At 39.6% G+C, this 26,291-nt stretch overlaps 1 protein-coding gene across 3 annotated transcripts in view; it reads left to right on the forward strand.

The window, feature by feature from the left end:
- LOC109936473 (EMAP like 4) overlaps positions 1-26,291 on the forward strand; it is a 277,428-nt gene that overhangs the window by 181,803 nt on the left and 69,334 nt on the right. For all 3 annotated transcript variants that reach the window (XM_048601028.1, XM_048601027.1, XM_048601029.1), the window contains 3 exons: positions 181-213; positions 15,014-15,137; positions 20,746-20,895. In XM_048601028.1, the coding sequence (XP_048456985.1) occupies positions 181-213; positions 15,014-15,137; positions 20,746-20,895 (307 nt within the window). The remainder of the gene's footprint in view (positions 1-180; positions 214-15,013; positions 15,138-20,745; positions 20,896-26,291) is intronic.

The following is a 26,291-nucleotide window of genomic DNA, read 5'->3' on the forward strand; positions in this document are numbered from 1 at the left end:
TAAATAGGCTTTTTATGATCTCTCTTTTCCTATGTTCAATTAATTTATTACTTAGTTTTCTGCCCTTCCACTCATCGTTTTATTTATTTTTAATTTAGTTTGAATTTTCAGTTAATAGTTGATAGTGATTTTGCATACATTAATTTGTTTTAAGTTGTTTTATCTCTGTCTTATGGTCAGCCCAAAGTTCGCGACGTGGAGCATACAGCCAAGGTAAGTACCAGCCAAACATCCTTTGAGCTGCTTTATGACATTAGCTTCTGCAGTCTGTTTTTCTGTACTGGTTTGCTGGGACCCAGTAAGCCATTATAAAGCATCAACTGAATAGGAGTTAAGCTGTTAGTTCATCAACCCTGCATGTGCATGTATGTACTTTTGTTAATGTTAGAGTTGGGTGAATTATCATGTTATAGCATTCAAGTGGTTTTCAATAAAAATCCAAGAATCAATGCTCAAGGATAAACCAGTGATGTTCCTCTGGAGGAACAAGTCATAAAATTTGATCTGTTATACCCCAGAACTCTGTCCTGTATGCGCTAACTAGTCTTACGATACTGTGAAGAGGCATTGAATCATATTTTGTTGTCTTTAGGATTTTATATTGAAGGTAATATTTTTAGATTGAGCTTGAGCTTTTCGGTGTCTAGTTCCATGTTGGCTAAATTTAGCTGAGATCTGTGCTTTCGTTCAGTGTTTTATTGAGTGTTTTCTCTTGTCAAATAACATCAACTAAAAATGCAGCAGTTAGCTTTGAACAACACACAATAGTAACTATAAATATTTCTTCAAAACTGAAATAAATTTTCTTTATTTTAGAGGCAAAGATACATGATTCAAGTGCACAGATATGTTTCAAGAGCTATAAATAATGATTAAGTTATCATTGGTGTACAGGACCATACGGCTGCTTACTCATTAGCGAGAGAGATGATTTGTGGTGGTTTAACCTGAGGGTCCCAACATCTCTGGTGAGGGGGAAGACTGAGAAGAAGAATCCTTTGTGGTAACCTCAGCCGTTGTGGGAATGAAACCCACACTATCAGCATCACTCTGCATCACAAAATAGCCATCCAGCCAATTTCAATAAACCAAGAGTTGAACCATTTTTAAACCTCTATCAATAAATCTGGAATGTTTCATTCTATTAGATGTAATGTCAGAGTATAAGTATATACTAGACCAGTTACTACAGTCTGTCAAATACTTGTGATTCCCTAAGCTCCAATAACTATCTTGGTTCTAGAAATTTTCTTATTTGCTGTTGGGATGTGGGCATCCCTGACGAGGCATACATTTATTGTCCATCCCTAATTGCTATGGAGAAAGTGATGCTGAATTGCTATCTTGAACCACTGCGCTCGATGTGGTGTAGGGATACCCAGATTGCTGTACACCAGGGAGTTTCAGGATTTTGACCCAGTGACTGAAGGACCTTTTTTTTTGGTTGAAGATAGTCATTTATATAGTGTGAATGTTACCCTGCTATATATTAATCCCAGCCTGCATGTTGTCCAGGTCTAGCTGCATGTAGGCACAGACTCCTTCAAATAGAGATGAGTTGCGAATATTATATACACTGCAATCTTAAGACTTGGGAGTGGGGAAGGCCATTTAGTCCTTTGAGCCTTCTGCATCATTCAATAAGATCATGGAGGATCTGATTGTAGTCTCAGATCCACCATCCTGTTGGAATTTTCATAACCCTTGACTCCCTTGTCCATCAAAAATCTTCCTAGGTGGACCTTGAATATATTTAAAGACCTAGTCTCCACTACCTTCTGGGGAAGAGAATTCCACATTCTTATAATCCTCAAAAGCAACCTCATCTCTGTCTTATGTGGGAAGTCCCTGGTTTTAGTTTCCCCTACAAGAAGGGACATCCTCTGGGTATCCATCTCATCCACTGTTCCCAAGATCCTATTTTAAGTGATTCAAGTTTGTTTCAATAAGATAAACTTTTATTCTTTCAAACCCTGCCAACCATAGCTATGCCCCCTTGTCCCAACCTTCCTGACCAGCAGAAATACTTTCTTTTTAACTGCCTATGCCTGGTCAACTCTCCTACACCACTGGGGGTCATCACCTATTATTCTCCAAACCTCCTGTCCAAGTTATTGCTACAACTTTAGCTGTACCATGTTCTTGTCAAATGTCTTGCTGCTCTGTTTCCTTTGGATATCCTGCAGCCTTCCCTCACCATCCTTGTTCTTATTATGCCATCCTTTCTTTGACCATTTCAGTCATTACGTCCTTTCATTGCTTTCTCACACAGCTCTGCCTTCTCTGTAGTTCTTTTTGTCACATAACTCTCCTGCTGTCTCCATGAAGCTCTGCACCCTCCTCCAATGCATATTAGCCATTCTGATTTGCCAGTTTCAAAAGATAATCTCCATTGTATTTTCTTCTGCCTTCCTTGCTGCAGGAGTTTACTATTAGTATGGAGGAATGTGTGGTACCCTACTAATTCCCAGGATAATACTACCTTTTATCAGTTGTTGCTGTAGGGCATCCTTTTTACACAGAAACTGACAGGTCCTCAGGAACAGATAAACAAAAACTGCAGCAATGTAACAGAGTTACTTTAAGATACTGGACAAACAGGTTATCAGGGATATCTGAAGATGCACAATTAAATAAGGGAGAGAATGAAATAAGAGACCAAATGCACAAATATCAGACACAGTGACAAATCACTCCAAAATCAGTGAGTAATTAAAAATGATCTTTGCCAAAAAAGAAACACATGAGTACCTGGGAGCTTTGTATCCAACTAATACATACAGCTAATATAAACAAAAATGCTAAAACAATAGAATGGCTGTTTCACGAAGGTCAGGAACTTTTTATGAGCAATACCAGGGGAGAATTACTATCCATGTATTGGTTAACTTAAACTTCAGTAACACCCATTGGGTGCTGCCAGAGTTCACAATACTCTTCACCTTCATAATCCTCAGTCTGCATTAAATTTTAACTTTTTTGTGAAGATTGCAGCCTTTAGATGATTAATGTTTAATAAAGTTGTTTAGAATCTTTACTTAAGCCAGAGGTAGATATTTGCCCTTCATTCGGGAACATACTTTACTGCTTCCAGCATATATCAACATCATCTTTAAGCTCTTCTTAATACAGAAAGACCCTCCAGTCCAGTTTGAAATTATTCAAGGCATCAATCTACTGAACAAGTATACCACTGATTTTGTTTAGACTTTTAAAACTTCTTAATCTATCCAAATTTAGAGACAGAATTTCCCATAACAGGGCGTTGCTAGATCTGTTCAGCAGGATGTTATTTTTCAGTTAATGTAACTCCCTGTTTCCTTTTTAATATTAAATCGGTTTTGTTGATTTCAGAAAGAGTGCTGTTCTTTGAGCCATATTGTACTCTTAGTGACACAAGTTTATCAAGGATTAGAGCTGAACTGTTTTTAGGAAATGAGCGCTTATTCAAACAGAGGTACATGCACACTTAAGAAAGCAGATAATTAAGGACAGCAATAGTCAGTGGGTACCTCATATCTCTTGTGTCCCCAGTGGGAAAAGCAACTTTGATTGCAGTAGAAAATTTTGTTTCCTGTCAAACATGCATTATTTTCATCCGGTCTTTCTTTTAATATTGGTGGCATTATGCATGGGGGGGATGGGGGATCAGACTAAATTTGACTGAAAAGTCTTTCTGACAAAACAGCACAGTTCAATAACTAAAATGTATGAATAGAAAAATAACAGGTACTGCTGGTAACTGCAAACAAATAAGTCTCAGTAGAAGCAAAAATAAGTGTTATGTTGTTAAATATTAAATGGGTTGTTGCTTCATTTTGATAGTAGTTTTAAATATTTGAAGGACATCTGTGTTACAGTCAAGTGAGAGGGTTAGATTGGCTTCCTGCTGTTTTGTTTGACCCATGACCAGGTTTTTCTGTGAAGGGAATGTCTGCCAGTGCAGTGATGTTTAATCGTTTCATCGCTGTGACTGTGACAGATGAACGCAACCAGATTTTCTTATAATACTTTAAAAGAGAGTAGTACTAAACGCGCAATCCAAATAGAAATAATGAAAGTGTTCTGCCTTTCTCAGTCATGCATTCAGGTGTTCACAACAAAAGTAAGTTGCAAAGTGGGAGAATAGATTATGAAGTTTTAAAAGTCCAAACAAATCAGTGATGCACTTGTTCAGTAGATTGATACCTCGAATAATTTCTGACTGGATTTGAGGGTCTTTCTGTGTTAAGATGAGTTTAAAGATGTTGCTGTGTAAAGTTTTTGAAAAGATTTGTAGCTCAGGTTGTGGATGAGGTTGTAAACTTGCTCGCTGAGCTGGTGTGTTTGGTTGCAGACATTTTGTCACCCTTCTAGGGAACATCGTCAGTGCGCCTCCGGTGAAGTGTTGGTGTTCTGCCCCGCTTGTTATTTATATGCTTCGGTTTGCTGGGGTGGTTAGCATTACTTCCAGTTCGTTTTTCAGTGGTTTGTTTATCAGTTGTATAGATACAAACCACTGAAAAACAGAACCGGAAGTAATGCCAACCACCCCAGCAAACTGAGGTATATAAATAACAAGTGGAACAGAACATCAGCACTTCACCGGAGGCGCACTGATGATGTTCCCGAGTAGGGTGACGTAACGTCTACAACCAAATACCAGCTCGGCGAGCAAGTTTACAACTTCGATGTTGCTGTGTGTTGGCTTCTTGGAGTAAGCTGCTGGGTTGAATCTTACAGACCATGTCTGTAGCATATGGATGGCCAAAAACAGGCACAGCTCATGCTTGCATAATGAATGGAGAGAAAAAGTGAATGAGATTATTGATTTGGGGTGTGCATCTCTTGTACACACAATCATATAATACAATCATAGAAACCCTACAGTGCAGATAGAGGTCATTTTGACCCATTGAGGCTGCATCGATCCTTTAAAGAACATCCTACCCTACCCCTGTAACTCCACATTTACCATAGTTAACCCATCTAACCTGCGCATCTCTGGATACTGCAGACAATGTAGGATGGCCAATCCACCTAAACTGCACATCTTTGGATTGTAGGAGGAAACTGGAGCACTTGGAAGTGTGTGCAAACATCACGCAGGCAGTCAACCAAGGCTGGAATCAAACCCAGCTCCCGGATGCTGGGAAGCAGCAATCCTAACCAGTACTAGGAGCAGAACTAAGCCATTTGGCTTATTGAGCTTCTTTCTTCTTTTGCTAAGATCGTGGCTGATCTGATTATGGCCTCAATTATATTTTCCAGCCCACCCACTTTACCCTTAGATTCTTGACTAAAAGGAAAGTAAATCTAACTCCGCCTTAAAAAAAATCCAGTAACCCAGTCTCCACTGTTTTCGGGGGAACGTAATTCCACAATCTCATGATTCTCTAGAGAAAAAACTCTATTTGTCACTATCTTAAGTGGATGACGCATTATTTTTAACCTGTGTCTCTGAGGTTTATAAAGCTACCATACCACATCCACATCCAGAGGATCATTAGCCACCATTTCTGCTATCTCCAGTGGGATGCCACCACCAGACACACATTCCCTCCACTCCTCCTTCACTCCCAACACCACCACCTCCACCGCCCCACCCTGTGGCTTCCCCTGCAATTGCAGAAGGTGTAGCAACTGCCCATTTACTTCCTCCCACATCTGCATCCAAGAGTCCAAACATACCTTTCAGGTTTTAGCTGTACTTTACTTAATCTAGTCTGCTGCATTCGCTGCTCATAATGTGGCCCCCGTACATTGGGGAAATGAAACATAGATTTACTGACAGCTTTGCTGAACACCTGTGTTCTGTCTGTAAAAAAGACTCTGAGCTTCTGGTTGCAAGCCATTTCAACACACCACCCAGGTCCCTGGCCAACATCTCTCTGTCAGGTTGCTGCATTGCTCCAGCGATGCTTAGCGCAAGTGGGAACAAAAGCACCTCATTTTCTGCTTGGGAACTCTACACCCTTATAGACTGTATCAAGTTCAACAATTTTGGGAACAAAAACAAAGTTGCTGGGAAAGCTCAGCAGGTCTGGCAGCATCTGTGGAGGGAAAAACAGAGTTAACGTTTTGGGTCCAGTGACCCTTCCTCAGAATAATTTTAGGGCTTGAGGTACCCTTTCCCATGTACTTACATCAAACCCCATACACCAGGCCTTGTTATCCCATGATTTGCTATCACACACTACCCATTGTTAGCCACTAATAGCCCCCATTAGCAGCTGTTCATTCTCCAAGGCTGACTGTTATGCACTTCTTTGTCTGTCCAACTGCTCTTCTGTTTCTTTGGGCTCCATCTCTACCTATCATTTACCCCTCCCCCCACCTCATTTTCTGCATGAAAATCAACATTTTTTTTTAGCTACCATCAGTTCTGAAGAAGTGTCACTTGACTCAAACCGTTCAGTCTGATTTCTCTGCACAGATGTTGCCAGATCTGCTGAAATTTTTCAGCAATTTTTGTTTTTGTCTCCTTTTTCTTTATGGAATAACATTCTTTCAGCATCAACTATGTCAAGTTTCCTCAGAATCTTGCATGTTTTAAAGGAGGCACTCAGTTTCAGAGTTGCATGCCAGTGGTACCAAAACTTGTCATTGCTGAATCTGCTGCTGATTTAGACCTTTTTAGTTCATTTTGTTTGATGACCTAAAGAAAAATATAGTCTTGCAAAATACAAACAGGTTAGCTGGTTCATCAACAGACCAGTTACCCATAGATGGTCAAGATGACAAAGCACTTTGTTTTCGTCTCTGTGGTTTGGAAATACAAGATTATTGCTGGGAGGATTCACTTCTCAGCCAAAATCTGTTGCCCAAAGTAATTGTATCTAATGGCTTGTTCGATACTTTGTTGAATACACTAAATGTCTGGATGTTTTGTGAACAGATTCTCATTCACTTAAGGTGATTGTCTGTGGGTTCTTCCAGTCATCCCAGCTCTGTTTTATAATGGGCTTTGGAATTCGTAGGGCACAATCATGTGCATATTTGGCTGTCTTAGTTGCTGTATTAAGACACTGAAAAGTTGTTGTTCAGTCTTCTAAATCCCAACTAATGGTTTAATCTCAATAAATGAAGTTGTTTACGATGTAAAGCATGATTTCATACCACTCCGCATCTGTACAAGCTTTAATACTCCAATCGTTTTTGGACACATAAAGTGGAGTGTGCATTTAATGCTCAGTTGGCCTATCTGCTCAATTGCAGGCTGATGGTGTCTTTAAAAAAAAAGCACAACCAGGATTGAGGATTACAATATTAACCCATTAATTCTATTATGCACCATTATCATATGGAGATGAGAATCAAGGGGATGCTTGTGGCCCAAGTATTTATATGATACAAAAGTATCCTAAGTATACAAAATAAGTAACTGACAGTATAATCAACTTCCTCAATTTTGAGCAAGATTCGTGCTTATTAGTCAAATGGAAATCTTTATTGGAGAATGGAAGTTCCCCACCATTCTGTTTCTAGTACTCATTATTACCATATAGTACTCCAAGGTTCTAAATACCCTTTAAGATGTAAACAAAGGCAAAATACTGCGGATACAGGAAATTTAAAATATAAAGAGGAAATGCTGCAGTTGTTTGGTCGTACAGAACTTAAATATTGATGAAAAAAGAGATATTACAGGAGTTCTTCACGATGCACACATCAGTACAAAGACACAAATGGCAACTTAAGTGGAAAAATTCGGCAACTTGTATCTCTTTTCAGCAAAGTTTAAAATTGAAGGAAGACTCAGGTCTAGCAGCATCTGTGCAGAGAAAAGAAAATGTGAACGTTTCATTTTATGATTTTTCATCAACTGGGAAAAATGCTAGATTATATATTGGCTTTATGTGGATGAAGTGGGAGGGGCTGGAAAAAGAATAAAATAAAGTTTGTGATAAGATTGAAGAAGGGAGATAATAAGTGACAAGAGATTTGAGGCAATGCCAGACAAGGTCACAAAGGGAATAGGGCATTGGGGTGATTGAAGAATGTATTAGGGTGTTATTGAAGGAACACTTCTGTAGAAATCCTGATAGGGGAAGGAAAGAGACATGTGTTTAATGATGGTGGCATAAATAATAAAGGATAATCCTTTGACTGCAGAGGCTGGTGGCAGATAAGGTGAGAATGAGTCACCCTTTTATTCTTGGAGAAATGGAAAGGTATGAGAACAGAGTTACAGGAAATGCGTCAAATATGATCAAGGGCTCTGTTAATCATATTACAGGAGAGAGGAGTAGATTTCCTGGTTTAGGAAATAAAAGATACATCAAAAATACTGATACTAAAGGCTTCATTGTAGGAACAGATGTGGTGGAGGAATTGGGCAAATGCAATTGAATACTTGGTGTAGAGTGTGAGGAAGTTTAGTTGAGTTAGCTGTCCGAGTAGGTGAGTTTACAAGTAAATATTTTATTGACAGTTATTCTATGATTCAATGAGAAATGGATCAAACAAGGAAGGAAAGAGAAGAACTCCCTTAAGATGTGCCTCAGCAGTTCATTGCCACATCCTTATGGATTTGATTTAATGTCTCCAAGAAATAAGATATGGTCTGAAAAAGCCAATTTCATGCCTGCTAATTCTGCTGCAATTCAAACACATTTGTAGTCCATTGTATTTACAAATAATACTTTTAAAATTTGTGTTTACTGCAGTTGTAATACTTTTGTAATAGCAGTTTAGCTCTGACATCATTTGTTCATTTGCTTAAATGTACTTGGTAAAATGTACTTGTTTTCATAAGGACTGAAATGCATAAGAAATAGGAGGAGGAATAGGCCACCCAGCCCCTCAAGTCTGCTCCGCCATTCAACAAGATCATGGCTGATCTTTTTGTTGACTCAGCTCCACTTGACCACTCACTCACCATAACCCTTAAATATTTTACTGTTCAAAAATCTATCTATCTTTGCCTTAAAAGTATTTAATAAGGTAACCTCAACTGCTAGATTTCAAACACCCCATTCCCTTTGTACAGCAGGAGAATGGATTTCGTGCTTAAGCAGTGCTTTGGTATAGTATCAATTGATGTAATATTGGCTCAGTCAGATCTCAGTAATAACTGGTTTATAGACCATAGTTTTATTTTTCTTATTTGTTCATCATGGCATTTACAGGAGGTTGCCATTACATGAACAGAACATAAACGTTTATTCCACAAAAGTTTAAAAAAAAAACAACCTATAGTAAACCATATAAGAATTCTTCAAACAAATATCAGAGATAGAGATTCAACCTTTTATACTTTTGGCAACAAGTTTACACATGTTCAAACCTCAGTGAGGGGTCATTCCTGTCTCCACTTTAAAGTTCAGCAGGTCTGGCAGCATCTGTGGAGAAAAATCAGTTAACATTTCGGGTCCAGTGACTCTTCTTCAGAACTCTGATGTTTTTCTTTTAAGCCACACACTTGTTCCCCAGCCCTGACATTTTGGTGAGTTCTAAAGAGACAGCACCTGTTTGCTCTGACTGAACCTGCATATATGTCACCTGACCTTCTGACTGACTTTGTCTTTGTCTCCCTGTACAATAGGACACTATTGTATGGCAAAAACCCATTTATTTTTCTCTCTTTTATCCTCATTTCAAATATACTGACTACTCACCTCGAGCTTTTAAAAACCTAATTTAAGTGCATGTAGACAAACTTGCAGATACCATGGTACCATTCTGAGAACTCAAAAATGATACTGACGCTATGGCCTTACCTTCTTAACACACAATATAAAAATACAAATCAAACTTAAAGCTGTATGCCTTTTCTGCTCTTTACAACCACGTTCCCAAATAATGATAATAGAAATCAAGCCTTCATCACAGCTTCTGCTCCCTGAACCTAGTGCTGAACTGAAGCAGTTTTATTCTGTGCATTTTTTACAAGGCATTGTATATAAGAAACCTGTACAAAGGTCTGTGGATCTCAAAATAATGTTTGGAGAGATTTGGTGCTACAGGCTATTTTATGGATAGCTGTATGCTTTAATGTATACCTTTCAAGAGGTTTCTAATGATGAGCTTATTTGTGAATGGAGCACCAAAGGAAGCCAGCTATATTTGCACCACATTGCAATAACATGGTAATATGCACATGCCACCATTTTCTGAATCTGCATTCGTTGAACTTAAGAAATCAGCAAGTTGAGCATGCAAATTCAGTTTTAATAAAAACCATATATGTCCAAATAAGATGTTAAACATGAGGCTCCTTCTATGTCTAGTGCTCATTAACTCACCACCTGACTCCCCAAAGACTGTTCATCTACAAGGCACAAATGAGGAATGTAGTGGAATGATCCCCATTTGCCTGGAGGAGTGCGGCTCCAACAATAATCAAGAATCTTGATTCTATCCAAGAGAAAACAGCCTACTTGATTGGCACCACACTCAATAGCAGCAGCATATATCACCAACAGAAATTCACCAATGATCCTTACACAGCACTTTCCAAACCATGACTGCTATCATCCAGGAGGACAAGAGCAATGGATATGTGGGAACACTACTACCTGCAAGTTCCCCTCCAAGCCACTCACCATCTTGACTTGGAAACATATTGCAGTTCCTTCAGTGCCACTGAGTCAGAATTCTGCAATTCCTAACTGCATTGTGGGCCTACCTACAGCACATCGATTGCAGCAGTTCAGGAAGGTAGCTCACCATCATCTTCTGAAGGGCATTCCTGGGTGGGCAATAAATGCTAGCCTAGACAGCAATGCCCATATCCCATGAGCAAATAAAACAAAATTAACATTTCCATCGGTTTCCAAGAGAACCAGATTTTTCATGAAATAAGCACTAACCACCTACCCCGTGCATATTCTTCATACACAGATAATACATTTGTGATGTTTGAAAATACCGTCGTACACAGGAATTTCTTAATATACTCCATAATGAAGCAATTTAACACCCTCCTTTACTTTTATGTGCTATTTGGACATAGAACATAGGAGTATGCCATTCAGACTGTTGAGCCTTCTCCTGCATTCAACGTGATCCTAACTGAACAAGCACTTCAGTGCCTTTTGCCCATGCTATCATTCATGAATTCATTCCTACTCTCTGCTTTCTGTCTGTTAGCGAATGCTTAATCCATGCCAGTATGTTACCTCCTATACCATGTACTTGAGATTTCAGAAGTCTGCTAATAGCTTCTCCACTACTTTCTACCACAACTCCACCTTCATTCATCAATATACATCTTTGGATACATATAACTTCTTAGGCTGTGTATAAGATTGACCTTATCAGTTTTGTAAATAGAGCCCCCAACCATTTACTCATCTTACACTCTTTTCCTGCATTAAGCTTGCATCAAAACTACACAGCAAGATAATAACTATCCTGTTTGCTGTGTAACTTACAAAGTCCCAAATGACCTAAAGATTGATGCTTTCAGACTTGAAAAGTGTCTCATCTACCTGAAATTACCCTGAAAAGGCAAATAATCCTTCAAAATGAAAATGTGAACAACTTGTTAAGGAAGATCTTTCATGATGCTACTGTGTAATTGTGATACAAGTGACATTTTTCACTAACAGGATGCAGCTTATTCCAAAAGATGTTTTGCCTACCACAGATTTAAGCTGCACCACTTCCATGCTAGTGTATTGCCAGGAATGTAAATTGTATATCCCAGCAATTGACTGATTGAATCAAACAGCATATTCCTTCACAGGTCTGGCAGCATCATTTGAGAGAAAAACAGAGGTTACATTTCAAATCCAAAATGTTAACTCTCTCTCTCATTCCACAGATGCTGCCAGATCTGCTGAATTTCTCCGTCACTTTGTTTTATTTCAGATTTACAGCATCTGCAGTAGTTGGCGTGATCCTTTGGTTGTTCATAATAGGCAGATTGCAGGCAACCCTGGCAAATCACAAAACAAATGCCTACTGTTAGATTTGATTGGACAGCACTTACTGAACAATCCTTACTGTACTAACAACCAATTTCAGATGATTACTTACACTCATAACATGGCTTATGTCACTCCTACAAGTGTAAACCTAAGTGTTCTATATACCTGGATCTGTTCTCTGCAAATGAAAGGAAGAAGTTCAAGCCTTGCACCTTTTTCTTAAATTACCTGGGAGCTTTAATGGGCCTGTCCTTCCATCTTACCTTTCCCATAGCAATGCCTCAGCTGATTAGAGTTGATGTGCCACCAATTGGCACTTATTTTCTTCTCCTGAAGTATAATTTATTATGATCACTTGAAATTTGGAAATTTTGTGCTCATCAGAGTGCAAACTTCAGCTTTCCTGCTGCTCTGATGCTGCCTGGCCTGCTGTGTTCCTCCAGCTCTACACCTTGTTATCTCAACCAGATGTAGACTTGTGCATATTTACAGCACAGAAAGAGACCATTTGACCAATTTGTATGCACCGGTCAACAAATATCTGACTATATTGATCCCATTTTTCCAACTTTTAGCCCATTGCCCTGGAGTCTGTGGCACTGCAAGCGAATATTTAGATGCTACTTAAATGTTACAAGTGTTTCTGACTTATCCACCCTTTCGGGCAGTGACTGTCTACCAACCACTGCACGAAAAAGATACTCTTCCACTCTCCTCTCAGTTTTCTGCCTCCTACTTGAAATCAAAATCCCCTCATTATTGACCCTGCTACTAATGAAAAATGTAGCTTGTTCTAGTTGCTAGAGGTTACAGTTTAGAAAGTGCTGTCAAAGGAAACTTAGTAAGTTTTTGCAATACATCCTATAGATGGCATTTGCTGATGCTAATGTGTACCAGTGGTACAAGGAATTTAATGTTTAAAGCACTGGAAGGAGTGCCAATCAAATGGGCTGCTTTGCCTGGGTGGCATTGAATTTCTCGACGCACCCACTAAGCCTGGATATCAATGTACACCAACATTTAAATGATGGTTATGACAAGTTGCTAAAGAGTTTGCAATAAACAAATCTTAACATTTTAAATACTTAACATATTGAAAGTTGCGTCAGTAGTGTTGGTGGTTTTCCAGTTATTCCAGATTACGCTCATTTCTAATCATTCTTCATGTTCCAAACTTCATCTGTAGTGGAATTAGTTTGATATCTACTAATTGCATACAAGGTAATGAGTACATTTACTGATGGCAGTCTTTGAATCTATGGCACTAAGTTGGTTATTTCTTGCATACTCGGGACTTATTATTTACTAAACCTAAATACCTTTCTACAATAATGGAATTAAATATCCATTTGCACTTTAACTGATTTGGATGTTTTCACTACATATCAGCATCCAGAAGACATGAAAACCTGAACTCTCTTACTAAACTAATTTTATTGGTCTAAACCGGTCATAAGTTTCAGCACTCTTTTGATTTGAGTGACAAATTTTTGGAAAAAAAATCAACACATCGAAATTTCATTATTGCTCAGGTTTTGGCATTTTGTTTGCTACTCAATAAAGTAACACTCAATTTGTGTTTATCAAATTAAGTTAATATTGGCATTTTTAAAGCTTTGTCTGTGCAACACCATATGATATCCCAACTCTCAATTCATTTTCTGTACCCTCTTCATCTACTCATTTATTCTCTTGTCAATCTATGCTCAGAGGCTGCACTTTACAAGTGTACTAAATCTATTAAATCAATAGTTTCCAACTTGGGAAGTATAAGATGGACTGTGTAGAAGTATTTTGTTTTTGTACTTCAGATGATTTTGTACTTCCCTTATTTCACATCCAAATTGCATGGTGCTTGTCTGATTTAATATTGGCATTAATAACCAAGTGGCTTGGTTGTTTACCTGCAGAAATAGAAAACTTGTTGGGTCATGACAGATTAAGGTGTAGATTTTCCTCCATTCAAATTTAATTGATAAGATATAGAACAAATTTCCTCTGTTCTCAAACTGGTGGTGTTGCATTCAATTCTGGTTGAACTTGTAATTTGTCTTTTTTTTTAAGCATTCAGCTGATAGAAGGTTAAAGCTATTGTCTTTGGACACCCATCATAAATCTGTTTCCGTTTTTGGACACCCATCGTAAATTTGTTTCCTAATCATTGGCTCAGTCTGAATAAACCATTGGTAAGCTAAGCCATGAAATAAACTTCCTCTTCATCTTAAAGGCTGCCTATTTCCACCTCAGTACAATCACCCATCTTTGTACCAAAACTTGCACCCAGTACACACTCACCCATCAGCTCCATGTTTGCTGATATTGCTTGTGTTACACCAGCACATCAATTTTATTTTGTGTAAATTCTCAACCTCACATTCAGGTCTCACCCCTTCCTATCTTTGTAACAACATGACAACCATTTAAGAGCTCTGCATTTCTCCAACTGTGATCTCTTGCATATGGCCCACTTTCTTGGCCTCACCTTTGATAGCCATTTCTTAAGCCATCTGGGCCCAAAGATTTAGGTTTTCCTCCTTGACCAATCCCTGCTTTTAACTGTTCTGTATGTGTGCATATCTAATTTGGGCATATATGCTGTTTTACTCAACTCGTCCATTTTAAATCAGTAGGTCAGAGAATTCTAGCCCTTTATGCTCATTAAATCAATAGTGGCATTTTCCAATTTTTTTTGCACACCATTTTGCCACTTTAAATGTAAGAATAGTACTCCTGAAGTTGCCTTGTGGATTACAACTTTAATTTTCAAAAGAAGAAATTATAAAGAAACTAAATCACATCTTGTGGCAATGCCAGAAATCAACTTCTGGAAAGTTATTCTCTGTGCAAGGTTGATATTTCTTAGTTGTATGTTAAAAGCTCAAAGTAATTTGCTCCATTTTAAAAAAAAGATTTCGATCATAACAAAATGGCCAATTTACGTGGTTTATACATAATGCAACATTGTTAAACAGTTTCAAATGTCATGATCCAAGAATTAACTATTTGCATTATAACACATTTAAATACTTAACTGCTTCTTTACCTTTAATAATAGCCAAGTATTTTGCATTGCTTGTAGAATGAAATACAATCCAATCCATTACAAAACAATTAAAAAGCTTTAAAGCTAACAAATGTTTTGTCTTCATTTTGAACAGAGGGAGATATGATCAAGATGTTCATGCGTGGACGTCCTATCACAATGTACATTCCTTCGGATGTAACAAATTATGACGAAATGAAGTCAGAACTGCCTTCTGAGAAGTTAAAGCTGGAGTGGGTGTATCCTTTACCTTTGTTTGGAGATCTGTTTTCAATCAAATGAATATAGAGGACACCTAACGGGCCTTGATCATTATACATTCGTATGCCAGACTAGGACTTCAGGTATCTGTTTTGGTGTGAAGTGGAATCTTACTTTGATACATCTTTGTGGTGGTACCTTAGTTTATTCATGGGAGTGAAATGAACTGTTCAGGACCCTGTCTTGTTCTTCTGTTTACTATCGACTCTCCACTATTGAAGAGCTGCACATCTCCATTTTTCAAGCATTTTCGCTCCATCATGATCTCAGAGTCCACTTGCTTTATTTTGCTTAACCATTGTAGCACCTGAACACTCAACATATTAAAATCAAACTTTGCCCACTAGGTTATTGCAATTACCTAATGGGCTTTGAAAATATTCATAAAAGTGAGTGGACTTACTATCTTCAACTGCTTCATCAATGACCTTCCTTCCATCATAAATTTAGAAGTGGGGATGTTCACCAGTGATTGCACAATGTTCAGTGCCATTCACAAAATCTCAGATACTGAAACTGTCCATGTCCATGAACAATATCCAGGCTTGGGCAGACAAGTGGCATGTAACGTTTGCACCATGCGGATACCAAGCAATGACCATCTCTGACAAGAGACAGTCTAACCACTGTCTCTTGACATTCAGTGGTGCTATCATCATTGAATTCTCCACAATCAATGTTGTGGGAGTTACCATTATCTAGAACCGCAACTGGACCTACCATATAAATACAGTGGCCATAAGAGCAGGAATACTGCGGCAAGTAACTTACCTCCTGGCTCCCTGAAGCCTGTCCATCCTCTACAAGGCACATGTCAGAAGTGTGAAGGGATACTCCCCACTAACCAGATAGGTGCAGCTCCAACAACACTTGAGAAGCTCGACATCATCCAGGACAAAGCAGTCTGTTTTAGATTCGCACCATGTCAATAAACATTCACTCTCTCCACCGCTGATGCTCAATAGCAGCATTGTGTACTGTTTACAAGTTGGGCTGCGGAAATTCTCCAAAGATCTTTAGACCACACCTTCCAAACCCATGAACACTTCCACCTAAAAAGAGGAGGGCAGCCGATACATAGGAACACAAATTTCCACTCCAAGCCACTCACCATCCTGACTTGGAACTATATTGTGGTTCCTTCAGTGTCACTGGGTCAAGTTGCTGGAATTTCTTCCCAAAGAGCACAGAACTGCAGCAGTGCAAGAAGGCAGCTCACTGCTACCTTAAAGGGCAACTGAGGACAGACAATAAATGCTATCCTGCCAGCAATGCCCATGTCAAATGACTGAATTAAGTAAAAGGGACAAGTGTAGAGGCCGAATGTCAGGTTTCTAGGGATAAGGGCTGAGGCAAATGACAACTTGATCCTTTGAATTAGAATTGGTAGAATAAAGGTGATGAGGTTAGAGTTCAACAAATATAGTGATACAAGAGGGAATTTAAAGATGGAAGAGTTGAGGCAAGTCATAGAGTCATACAGCATGGCAACAGACCCTTCAGTCCCAGCAGTCCATGCTGACCATAATTCCAAACTAAACTAGTCCCACCTGCTAGTGTTTCCCTCCAAATATTTCTTATTCATGTACTTGTCTTTTAAACATTGTAACTATACCTGCATCCACCACTTCATCTGGAAGTTCATTCCACATACTCTGTGTTTGGAAAAAAAATTGCCATACATGTCTTTTTTAAATCTTTCTCCTCTCACCTTAAAAATATACCCTTAAGATAGAGATGAGGTTATTTTTTCTCGGACGGGCATCAGAATGTGGAATTTTCTTCCCCAGAGGTAGTGGAGACTGTTTGTTTTTCTTTAATATATTCAAGGCGGAATTAGATTCTCTGATAGACCAGGGAGTCAAGGGTTATGAAAGTTACAACAGGGTGGTGGAGCTGAGATCGCAATTAGATTCTCCATGATGTTATTGAATGGTGCAGCAGGCTGAAACGGCCAGATGGCCTACCCCACTCCCATGTCTAATGGTCACATCGTATATAATATTCGCAACTCGCGCCATGCTGAAGCAGTCTGTGCCCACATGCAGTTAGACTTGGACACTGGATTAAAGCCAGTGAAAGGATTTGTAGATAATCTTTGGTAATCCTATATATTCATAATGATGTTTGATAATTATTCAAAAAACATCTGTCTTAACTCAAAAAAAAACCCATTGCTGGACTTGTAGAATATAACTGCTTCTTACATTAAGTAACAATGCTACTTGTCCCAAAAATAATTCTTTGAGGAAAGTAAAGTTTTAAAAACTGCATTTTATTAGTTGATAAAATTCCTGTGGAGGCTAAACCTTTTTAAAAGATATTTCAATATCCAATGACTGACTGAAAAGATTTCATAAGAATTTGTTAAGACTTCTGTAATAAACTAAAACCATCGTCTCACACTTCAATAAGTAATTTATTGTCTAAACTACAGAAATGATGCCCCAATCAACTTTTTAATAACTAATTATCAGCTTTGTGGTTATACAGTCTTTTGTCCCTTAAGTGGATGCTTCGTTCTCCAGGAATCAGTCCAAACATAAACCTCAGTTCCTGATGCCATGCTTCCTTTCTCTTTTACAAGCTGATAACTTCTAATCCCCACACTAGATTTAACCATGAAGGATTCCCTCGAGATCCCTTCCTCTCTCCAAAACTTGGCAAATCTATGAACATAGCTTAAAACTTCACTATCCTACTCTCTCCATCCGAGGACAAGCATTTTTGCATGGTGAACATTAAAGACTGATAGCTTCTGATCACTGTCCGTGGGCATAGGGCCGGAAGATTGGAAAGAGGCAAACGTCATTCCCTTGTTCAAAAAAGGGAACACGGATAACCCCAGAACTTACAGACCAGTTAGTCTTACGTCAGTGGTGGGATAATTATTGGAAAGGGCTCTGAGAGACAGGATTGATGATCACTTGGAAAGGCATAGTTTGATTCGTGATAGTCAGCATGGATTTGTGAGGGGTAGATCATGCCTCACAAACCTTATTGAATTCTTTGAAGAGGTGACCAAACATGTGGATGAAGGTAGAGCAGTGGATATGGTATACATGGATTTAAGTAAGGCGTTTGATAAGGTTCCCCATGGTAGGCTCATGCAGAAGGTAAGGAGGCATGGGTTAGGGGGAAATGTGGCAGATTGGATTCAGAATTGGCTGACCCTTAGAAGACAAAGGGTGGTAGTGGATGGAAAATATTCAACATGGTCCTCAGTTACGAGTGGTGTACCACAAGGATCTGTTCTGGGTCCTCTTCTATTTGTGATTTTTGTAAATGATTTGGATGAAGGAGTGGAAGGGTGGATTAGCAAGTTCGCAGACGATACAAAGGTGGGTCACGTTGTGGACAGTGCGGATGGCTGTTCTAGGTTACGAAGGGATATTGATAGAATGCAGAGCTGGGCTGAGAAGTGGCAGATGGAGTTTAACCTTGAAAAGTGTGAGGTGATTCATTTTGGAAGGACAAACTTGAAAGCAGAATACAGGGTTAACGGAAAGATTCTTGGCAGTGTGGAGGAGCAGAGGGATCTTGGGGTTCATGTTCACAGTTCCCTGAAAGCTGCCACCCAGGTGGATAGAGTTGTTAAGAAGGCGTATGGTGTGTTAGCTTTCGTTAATAGAGGGATTGAGTTCAAGAGCCGTGAAGTTATGCTCTAGCTATACAAAAGCCTGGTTCGGCCACATCTGGAGTATTGTGTCCAGTTCTGGTCACCTCATTCCAGGAAAGATGTGGAAGCGTTGGAAAAGGTGCAGAGGAGATTTACCAGGATGTTGCCTGGAATGCAGGGAAGGTCTTACGAGGAAAGGTTAAGAGCGCTAGAGCTTTTCTCTTTAGAACGACGAAGGATGAGTGGTGACTTGATAGAGGTGTACAAAATGATCAGAGGTATAGATAGAGTAGACAGCCAGAGACTTTTTCCTAGGGTGAAGGTAGCTTTTACGAGGGGACATAGTTTTAAAGTGAAAGGAGGTAAGTATCGGGGAGACGTCAGAGGTAGGTTCTTTACTCAGAGAGTGGTAGGGGCGTGGAATGCATTGCCGGAGAGGGTAGTGGAGTCGGCCTCATTAGGGGCATTTGAGCAGCTATTAGATAGGCATATGGATGATAGTATAAGGTAGCGGTGGAGGTTAGATAGACCTTAGGTTTTGGGTAAAAGTTCGGCACAACATCGTGGGCCGAAGGGCCTGTACTGTGCTGTACTCTCCTCTTTATTGTCCTTTCATTCCCATTTTCTCTTTCCTCTGTACTTTTTTCTCTCTTGCTCTCTTCATACACTCTCCATCTACTTCCCCGTCCCCAATTGTGTCTCCATGTCTCTCCTCTCATCCTGCTTTCTTCTCCTTACCCCACCCCTGTTTTTCTTACCCTTTCCTTTCCCCCCACCCTTTCTCCACTGCACTCTCATCTTTCACATTCTCCCTCTCCCTCTCCCTCTCCCTCCCTTCCTGGCTCCTCCCCCATCCATCCCCCGGTCCTTTTGTGCTCTTTCCCTGTCCAATCTGTCGTCTTTCATGTTATCGCTGTCTGTCTACGTGCTCTTGGAATTAAATAAATGGTTTAAGGTGTAATCATTTGCAATCCCTGGGATTCCTAATACCTTTCCTTGAAATGTTAAGAACATAGAATAGTACAGGTTCTTCAGCCCACGATGTTGTGCTGACCTAATGTTGATGAACAGTCAACCCAGAGTTGTCACAGATGCGCTTGACGTTATCCACTACAAACATCTTGCACCTTCTTTCTAGTATGTCCTTTTTGACCTCATCATGCCATAGAAATCAAGCTACCTATCCTGTTGTCAAGCAGGATTCAGAATGGGTCACCAGATCCGCTTCGCTATTCCATTTTACACCGAAAGAAACTTTGCCAGTGCACAATGGTCTTACAAACTTCATTTTCATAAGACAGTTGCTAAGCTGTGTATGAATTTTTTTGGGAACACATGTTACAAAAATGCATTTCTAACTTCCTTGCAGAGGCTATCAATCAATCTTAATTTCTTAGCAAATTTTTGATTGTAGTGCAAGTGGGAGAAAATAACTCTGATGCTAGCAGGCTCTAGTTCTGCCCTTTAATCAGCTTCATTAGTTCTGACAATGATTAGTTCCAACATCAAACTGATTTAATGGTTGATACTGGACACCTCTAACCCTTTTTGATTTTAAAAAAAACAGTTTTTCTTATGAAGGAAGCAGGTGTATGGGTTCATAAATACTAGTAGATGTTATGTCGAGAATTACTTGTTTATAATGCAGTTCTTATTTTTTTTGTTTGGACTTGATTCTTGCAGATCTTTCTCTTCCTACCTAAAGGAAATAAGGTGTACCCTTTAATACCTTCCCAAATGAAGATAATTGAAGTACGAATCTTCACTGTAAGTGCTTTCAAGCTATTCAGTTTCAGGAAGCAGCTACCAAGGCCACTTATATTGCTTTATATTTGCATCAGACTGGCATCTTCTAGGTCTACACAACTCAGCTGCTTACTGGATAAACTTGTTGAGCCATTAAGTACAAAGTTCATGGTGCATAAAATATATTTTTGTTGAATATGGTCTTAACTAACAGAAAATAGATATGGCTATCGAGGAAGGGACTGTCGTTCCAATGTCTACCTCCTCCCCACTGGAGAAATTATCTATTTTATAGCATCTGTTGTGGTGCTGTACAATGTTGAGGAGAGGACTCAAAGGCATTATCTAGGGCACACGGATTGTGTTAAATGGTAAGCTTATTTTCCATTATAATTGTTACCAATTACAATTGCTGTGTTCACAAAAGTAAACTGTGTAAGAGTATCACTTGTATTAATGATGTGGAGATGCTGGTGTTGGACTAGGGTGGACAAGGTTAGCAATCACACAACACCAGGTTATAGTTCAACAAGTTTGTTTGAAAATACAAGCTTTCGGACAAAGGCACTATGCTCCGAAAGCTGGAGTTTCCAAATAAACCTGTGGGACTGTAACAAAAACAAAGTTGCTGGGAAAGCTCAGCAGGTCTGGCAGCATCTGTGAAGAAAAATATAGAGTTAATGTTTCGGGTCCAGTGACCCTTCCTCAGAACTGTTGGACTATAACTTGGTGTCGTGCGATTTCTGACCTTGTTCACTTATATTAAAGCAGAGAGTGTGATAATGATGCAGGTTTTGCAGTAAGAATAATGGTGTAGGTATCAGCAATTGCCATGTTTAAAATGTCAATAGGAGAACAATTGCCATGAGTGTATGCACTGTGAAACACAAACATCAGGATGTTCCTGTCTGACTTACTCTCGGCCCCCATGTGATTTGTTACACTGATACCTTAAGAGACTGAAATTAAACATGAAGAGCATGACATTCTGCTACTTATTTATTAAACGTGGCAGGGGATAGACTTGTTCATTCAAATATGTGTGAATTTCTAATTGTGACAAATCATAATTACTTACGACAATCTCTTTGGCATTGAAGTTTTAATTTTACAAGTTTGGAGTCTGGAACACTGTTTTGGCTGTCTAATAACTAAATCATATTGTACACGTCTGCAGAGGCTCCTTGGCCAATTTTAACTATAATAACCAACAGGCACCATATGTTCACTGCTGACCACAAAATCAAAGTGTTCAGTTATCACACCTTTTTTATAATAGTTTTAGTTCCTTTTTATTTTTGCCTGCCCTTTCTCAATGTAGAGTATCCTTGAATATTCCTATTCCAATCCCAACCTTGGCCACACTTCAGCTATGCCTCCTTTATTGCAACTAGATAGTACCCATTTACTTAAATTTCTGCTACCAATTCACCTGACCTTGTTGGAAAAGTTGCATGCGTTCAAATACAATGCCTTTAATTCTGCCGATCTATATTTCCTCTCAGATTCGACTCCCCTTGACAACCTTTTTTTAAACCCATAAGGAAATACTCATGAGAATATTCCTCCCAGTCCTGCTAAGGTTTAAACTGTCCTCATAAATGTTCATCTGCCCAAAAACAGGTTCCAGAAATCTAAAGCTCTCCCCCCTGCACCATTTCTCCACCGACATGTTAATTTGCTCAATCTTATTTCTGTACTCACTTGCATGTGGGACTGGAAGTAATTCTGAGATAGCTACCTTGGAATTCCTGCTTTTCAAACTTGTTCATAGCTCCCCAAATTCTGCTTTCAGGATTTTATACCTTTTTTTTTCTACCTATGTCATTGATATCAAAGTGGGCTCTGATCTCTTTACTGTTTATCTTCTCTCCCCTGAAAATGTCCTCCAGTCAATTGCTAGAGTTCTGGTTTCTTCAACTGATCACATTTAAAACAGATGAAGGGAAATTAATTTTCTCAAAATATCATGAACACGTGGAATTTATTACTCCAGAGTGTGGTGGATGTCAAGACATGAAGTAAATTTAAGAAGGAGACAGATTTTCAATTATCAACAGGTTTAAAGGTTACGAAGAGCAGGCTGAAAAGTGGAGTTGAAACTGCGATGAGATCAGCCATGATCGTATTAAATGGTGGAGAAGGCTCAAGTGACTGAATTGCTTGCTTCTGCTCCTGGTTTTTGTGTTCTTATACAGAAGATGCATAAGAACAACATGAGAAGGGATAACAGAAAGATGCTGTCTTTCCGATGAGGCATTTCCTGCACATGTTTATCTAGGTCACATGAAGCATTCATGATTACCCAAGTGTCACAGGAGGGATGTTTGACACAGCTGAGCTCCCCTACCAATCTTAGCATGCTTTCAGACTATCCACTATAAATTAGATACTAGGACCTAAGATCACTCAACCTTACTTACCAATCAGTTCCTACCCCAGTGCCTTGGGAGATAAGGCATGGCAACTGACTGAAGTGTTAGTAGGGGAACACTTTGGGACCAATGATCATAATTCTATTATTTTAAAATAGTTATGAAAAAGGATAGGCCTTGTATAAAAGTTCTAAATTGGAGTAAGGCCAACATTTATGGCGTGAGACAGGAACTTTCAAAATCTGATTGGGGTAGACTATTTGCAGGTAAAGGGATGACTAACAATTGGGAGGCTTTCAAAGCGAGGTAACGAGAGTTCATACACAGTATGAACACAGAGGCTAAGGCTGGTAGGAGTAGGGAAAAATGGATAAATACTGATATTGAGGTTCTGATCAAGAATAAGGAGGAGACATTTGTCAGGTGTAGATAACTGGGATCAAGTGAATCTCTTTAAGAGTGTAAGGGGAGTACGGGCATTGTTAAAAGGGAAATCAGAGGGGCAAAAAGGGAATATGAGATCACCTTGGCAGATAAGGTTAAGGATAATCCAAAGAGACACTATAAATACATTAAGAGCAGGTAGGGAGAGAATAGGACCCCTTAAAGATCAACAAGGTCATCTATGTGTGGAGCCACATGAGTTGGGAGAGATATTAAATGAATATTTTGCATCAGTATTTACTATGCAGAAAGACATGCAGGCGAGGAAATTTGGGAAAGTAAATATTAATGTCTTGAAAACAGTCCACATTGCAGAAGTGGAGGTGCTGGAGGCCTTAAGAAACATAAAGGTGGATAAATCTCCAGTACCTAATCAGTGTATTCCAGGAAGTGGGAAGCTAGGGATGAAATTGCGGGGCCCCTAGCAGAGATCTTTTTAATCATCAACAGCAATGGTTGAGGTGCTGGAGGACTGGAGGGTGGCTAATTTTGTGACATCTGGAGAAGTCTGGGAACTATAGACTGGTGCGTCTGACATCAGCAGTGGGTAAGTTGTTAGAGGGGATTCTGAAAGATAGGACTTAGAGGCATTTCGAGAGGCAAGGACTGATTAGGGATAGTCAGCTTGGCTTTGTGGGAAATTGTGTCTGTCAAATTTGACCAAATGTGACCAAAAAGATCGATGAGGGCAGAGCAGTAGACATTGTCTACATTGAATTTAGTAAGGCCTTTGACAAGGTTCCATATGGTAGGCCGATTAGTAAAGTTAGATCATAGGATTCAGGGAGAGCTTGCCAATTGGGTACAAAATTGGCTAGACGGTAGGAGTCAGAATGGTGGTGGAGAGTTGTTTTTCAGAGTGGTGTCATACGACCAATGGTGTTCCGCAGGGATCAGCGCTGGATCTACTCTTGTCATTGAAATAAATGATGTGGATGAGAATTGGGGAAGCATGGTTACTAAGATTACAGATGACACCAAAATTGGTGGTAAAGTGGTCAGTGAAGAAGGTTATCTAAAATTTTAAAAGGATCTTGATCAAACGGGCCAAGGAGTGGTAGATGGAGTTTGGTTTTGATAAATGTGAGTTGTTGCATTTTGATAAGACGAGCAAAGACAGGACTTGGACAGTTAATGGTAGGGCCTTGGGGAGTGTTGTCGAACAGTGAGACCAGAGAAATGCTAATGCAATTAAATGTCAAGCGATGGTGGTCAGATCGTCTCTTATTGGAGATGGTCATTATCTGGCATTTGTGTGGCACGGATACTACTTGCCACTTGCCACTTGTCAAGCTTGGATATTGTCTTCATCTTGTTGGATTTTTGTCATGAACTGCTTCGGTATCTGAGGATTCGCGAATGGTGATGAACATTGTGCATCATCAGCGAACATCTCCACTTCTGACCTTATGATGGAGGAAACATCATTGATGAAACAGCTGAAAATGGTTAGGCCTAGTAGACTGCCCTGAAGATTCTTGCAAAGATGTCATGGAGCTGAGATAACTCGCCTCCAACAACTGCAACCAACTTGCTATGTACCATGCACGACTCTAACCAGTGAAGAGTTTTTCCCCAGAATCCCATTAACTTCAGTTTTGCTATGACTTCTTGCTTGCTACATTTGGTCAAATGAGACCTTGTTGACAAGGGTAGTCACTTTCACTTTCACTCACTTTCGCCATCTATGGAATTCAGCTTTTTTGTCCACGTCTCAATCAAGGCTGTAATGTGGCCAAGAGCAGAGTGGCCCTGGCAGAACTGAAACTGGATGTCAGTGAGCAGCTGCTGTTTGATAGCACTGTTGATGACGTCTTCCATCACTTTACCGATGATCGAAAGTAGACTAATGGGGTAGTAATTGGTGGTTGGAGTTTATCCTGCTTCTTGTGCGTAGGTCATGCCTGGGCAATTTTCCACATTGTGGTGCAGATGTCTGTGGGACAGCTTGGCTAGGGATGCACCAAGTTCTGGACCACAAGTCTTCAATATTATTGCTGGAACCTTGTCAGGGCCCATAGGCTTTGCAGTATCCAGTGCCTGCAAAATCACGTGGAGCTAATTGAATTAGCCGAAAACTGGTAACAGTGATGCTGGGGACCTTTTTTGGACGGGGCCAAGTTGGACTGTCTACTCCACATTCATGGCTGAAGATTGTCGCAAATGCTTTAACTTTATCTTTTGTACTGATATGCTGTACTCTCCTATTATTGAGGAGGATATTTGGAAAGCTGCCACCTCCAATGAGTTGTTCACTTGTCCACCACCGTTCATGACTGGATGTGGCAGGACTGCAGTACTTGTATGTTGGCAGTGAGATTGTCTATCACTTGCTGTTTATGTCACTGGCACACAAGTAATCGTGTTTTGTTGCTTCATCAGGTTGACACCTCATTTTTAGATATGCTTGGAACTGCTTCCTGGCATACCCTTCTGTTCTCTTCGTTAAACTCAGCTGCACTCAGCAATGAGCTATTGTCTTCATGTTGCTGACTGTGTCAGCTTTTACCCACTGTAAATTGCAATCACTATAAAGATTGAAATTCTGTAAAAATTGCACTCTCTGCCATTTGGTTGCTACTTTGCCATAAAGCACTTGGGGTTTTCACGACCATTTTTGCTCCCCCTCATCTTGGTAGGAGATCTCACAGACAAATTAACTTGATGCCTGATCAATGTTAATGGGTATGCCTTGTTTAAATCTAGCCAGCCCACTTTTTGCATTTTCCAGTTGGGAATCAGCACAACCTGCATAGGTTTAGGCTGACTCTCAGTACCAGATGTATGTGGACCTGGAACTGTTCCACAGGATTCTTGCATCAGAAAGAGATCGAGTCAGTGACGACAGAGGCCTAAACCTGCCCACTCAGACCTCTGCTGGAATATTATGTTACATCTGGGTTTTTTTTTAGTGTGTTCGTGGCCTTGGGGAAATTATTGAAGAGTTT

The sequence above is a fragment of the Rhincodon typus genome, chromosome 9 (assembly GCF_021869965.1).
Source record: "Rhincodon typus isolate 14 chromosome 9, sRhiTyp1.1, whole genome shotgun sequence".
Taxonomy (NCBI): Eukaryota; Metazoa; Chordata; class Chondrichthyes; order Orectolobiformes; family Rhincodontidae; genus Rhincodon; species Rhincodon typus.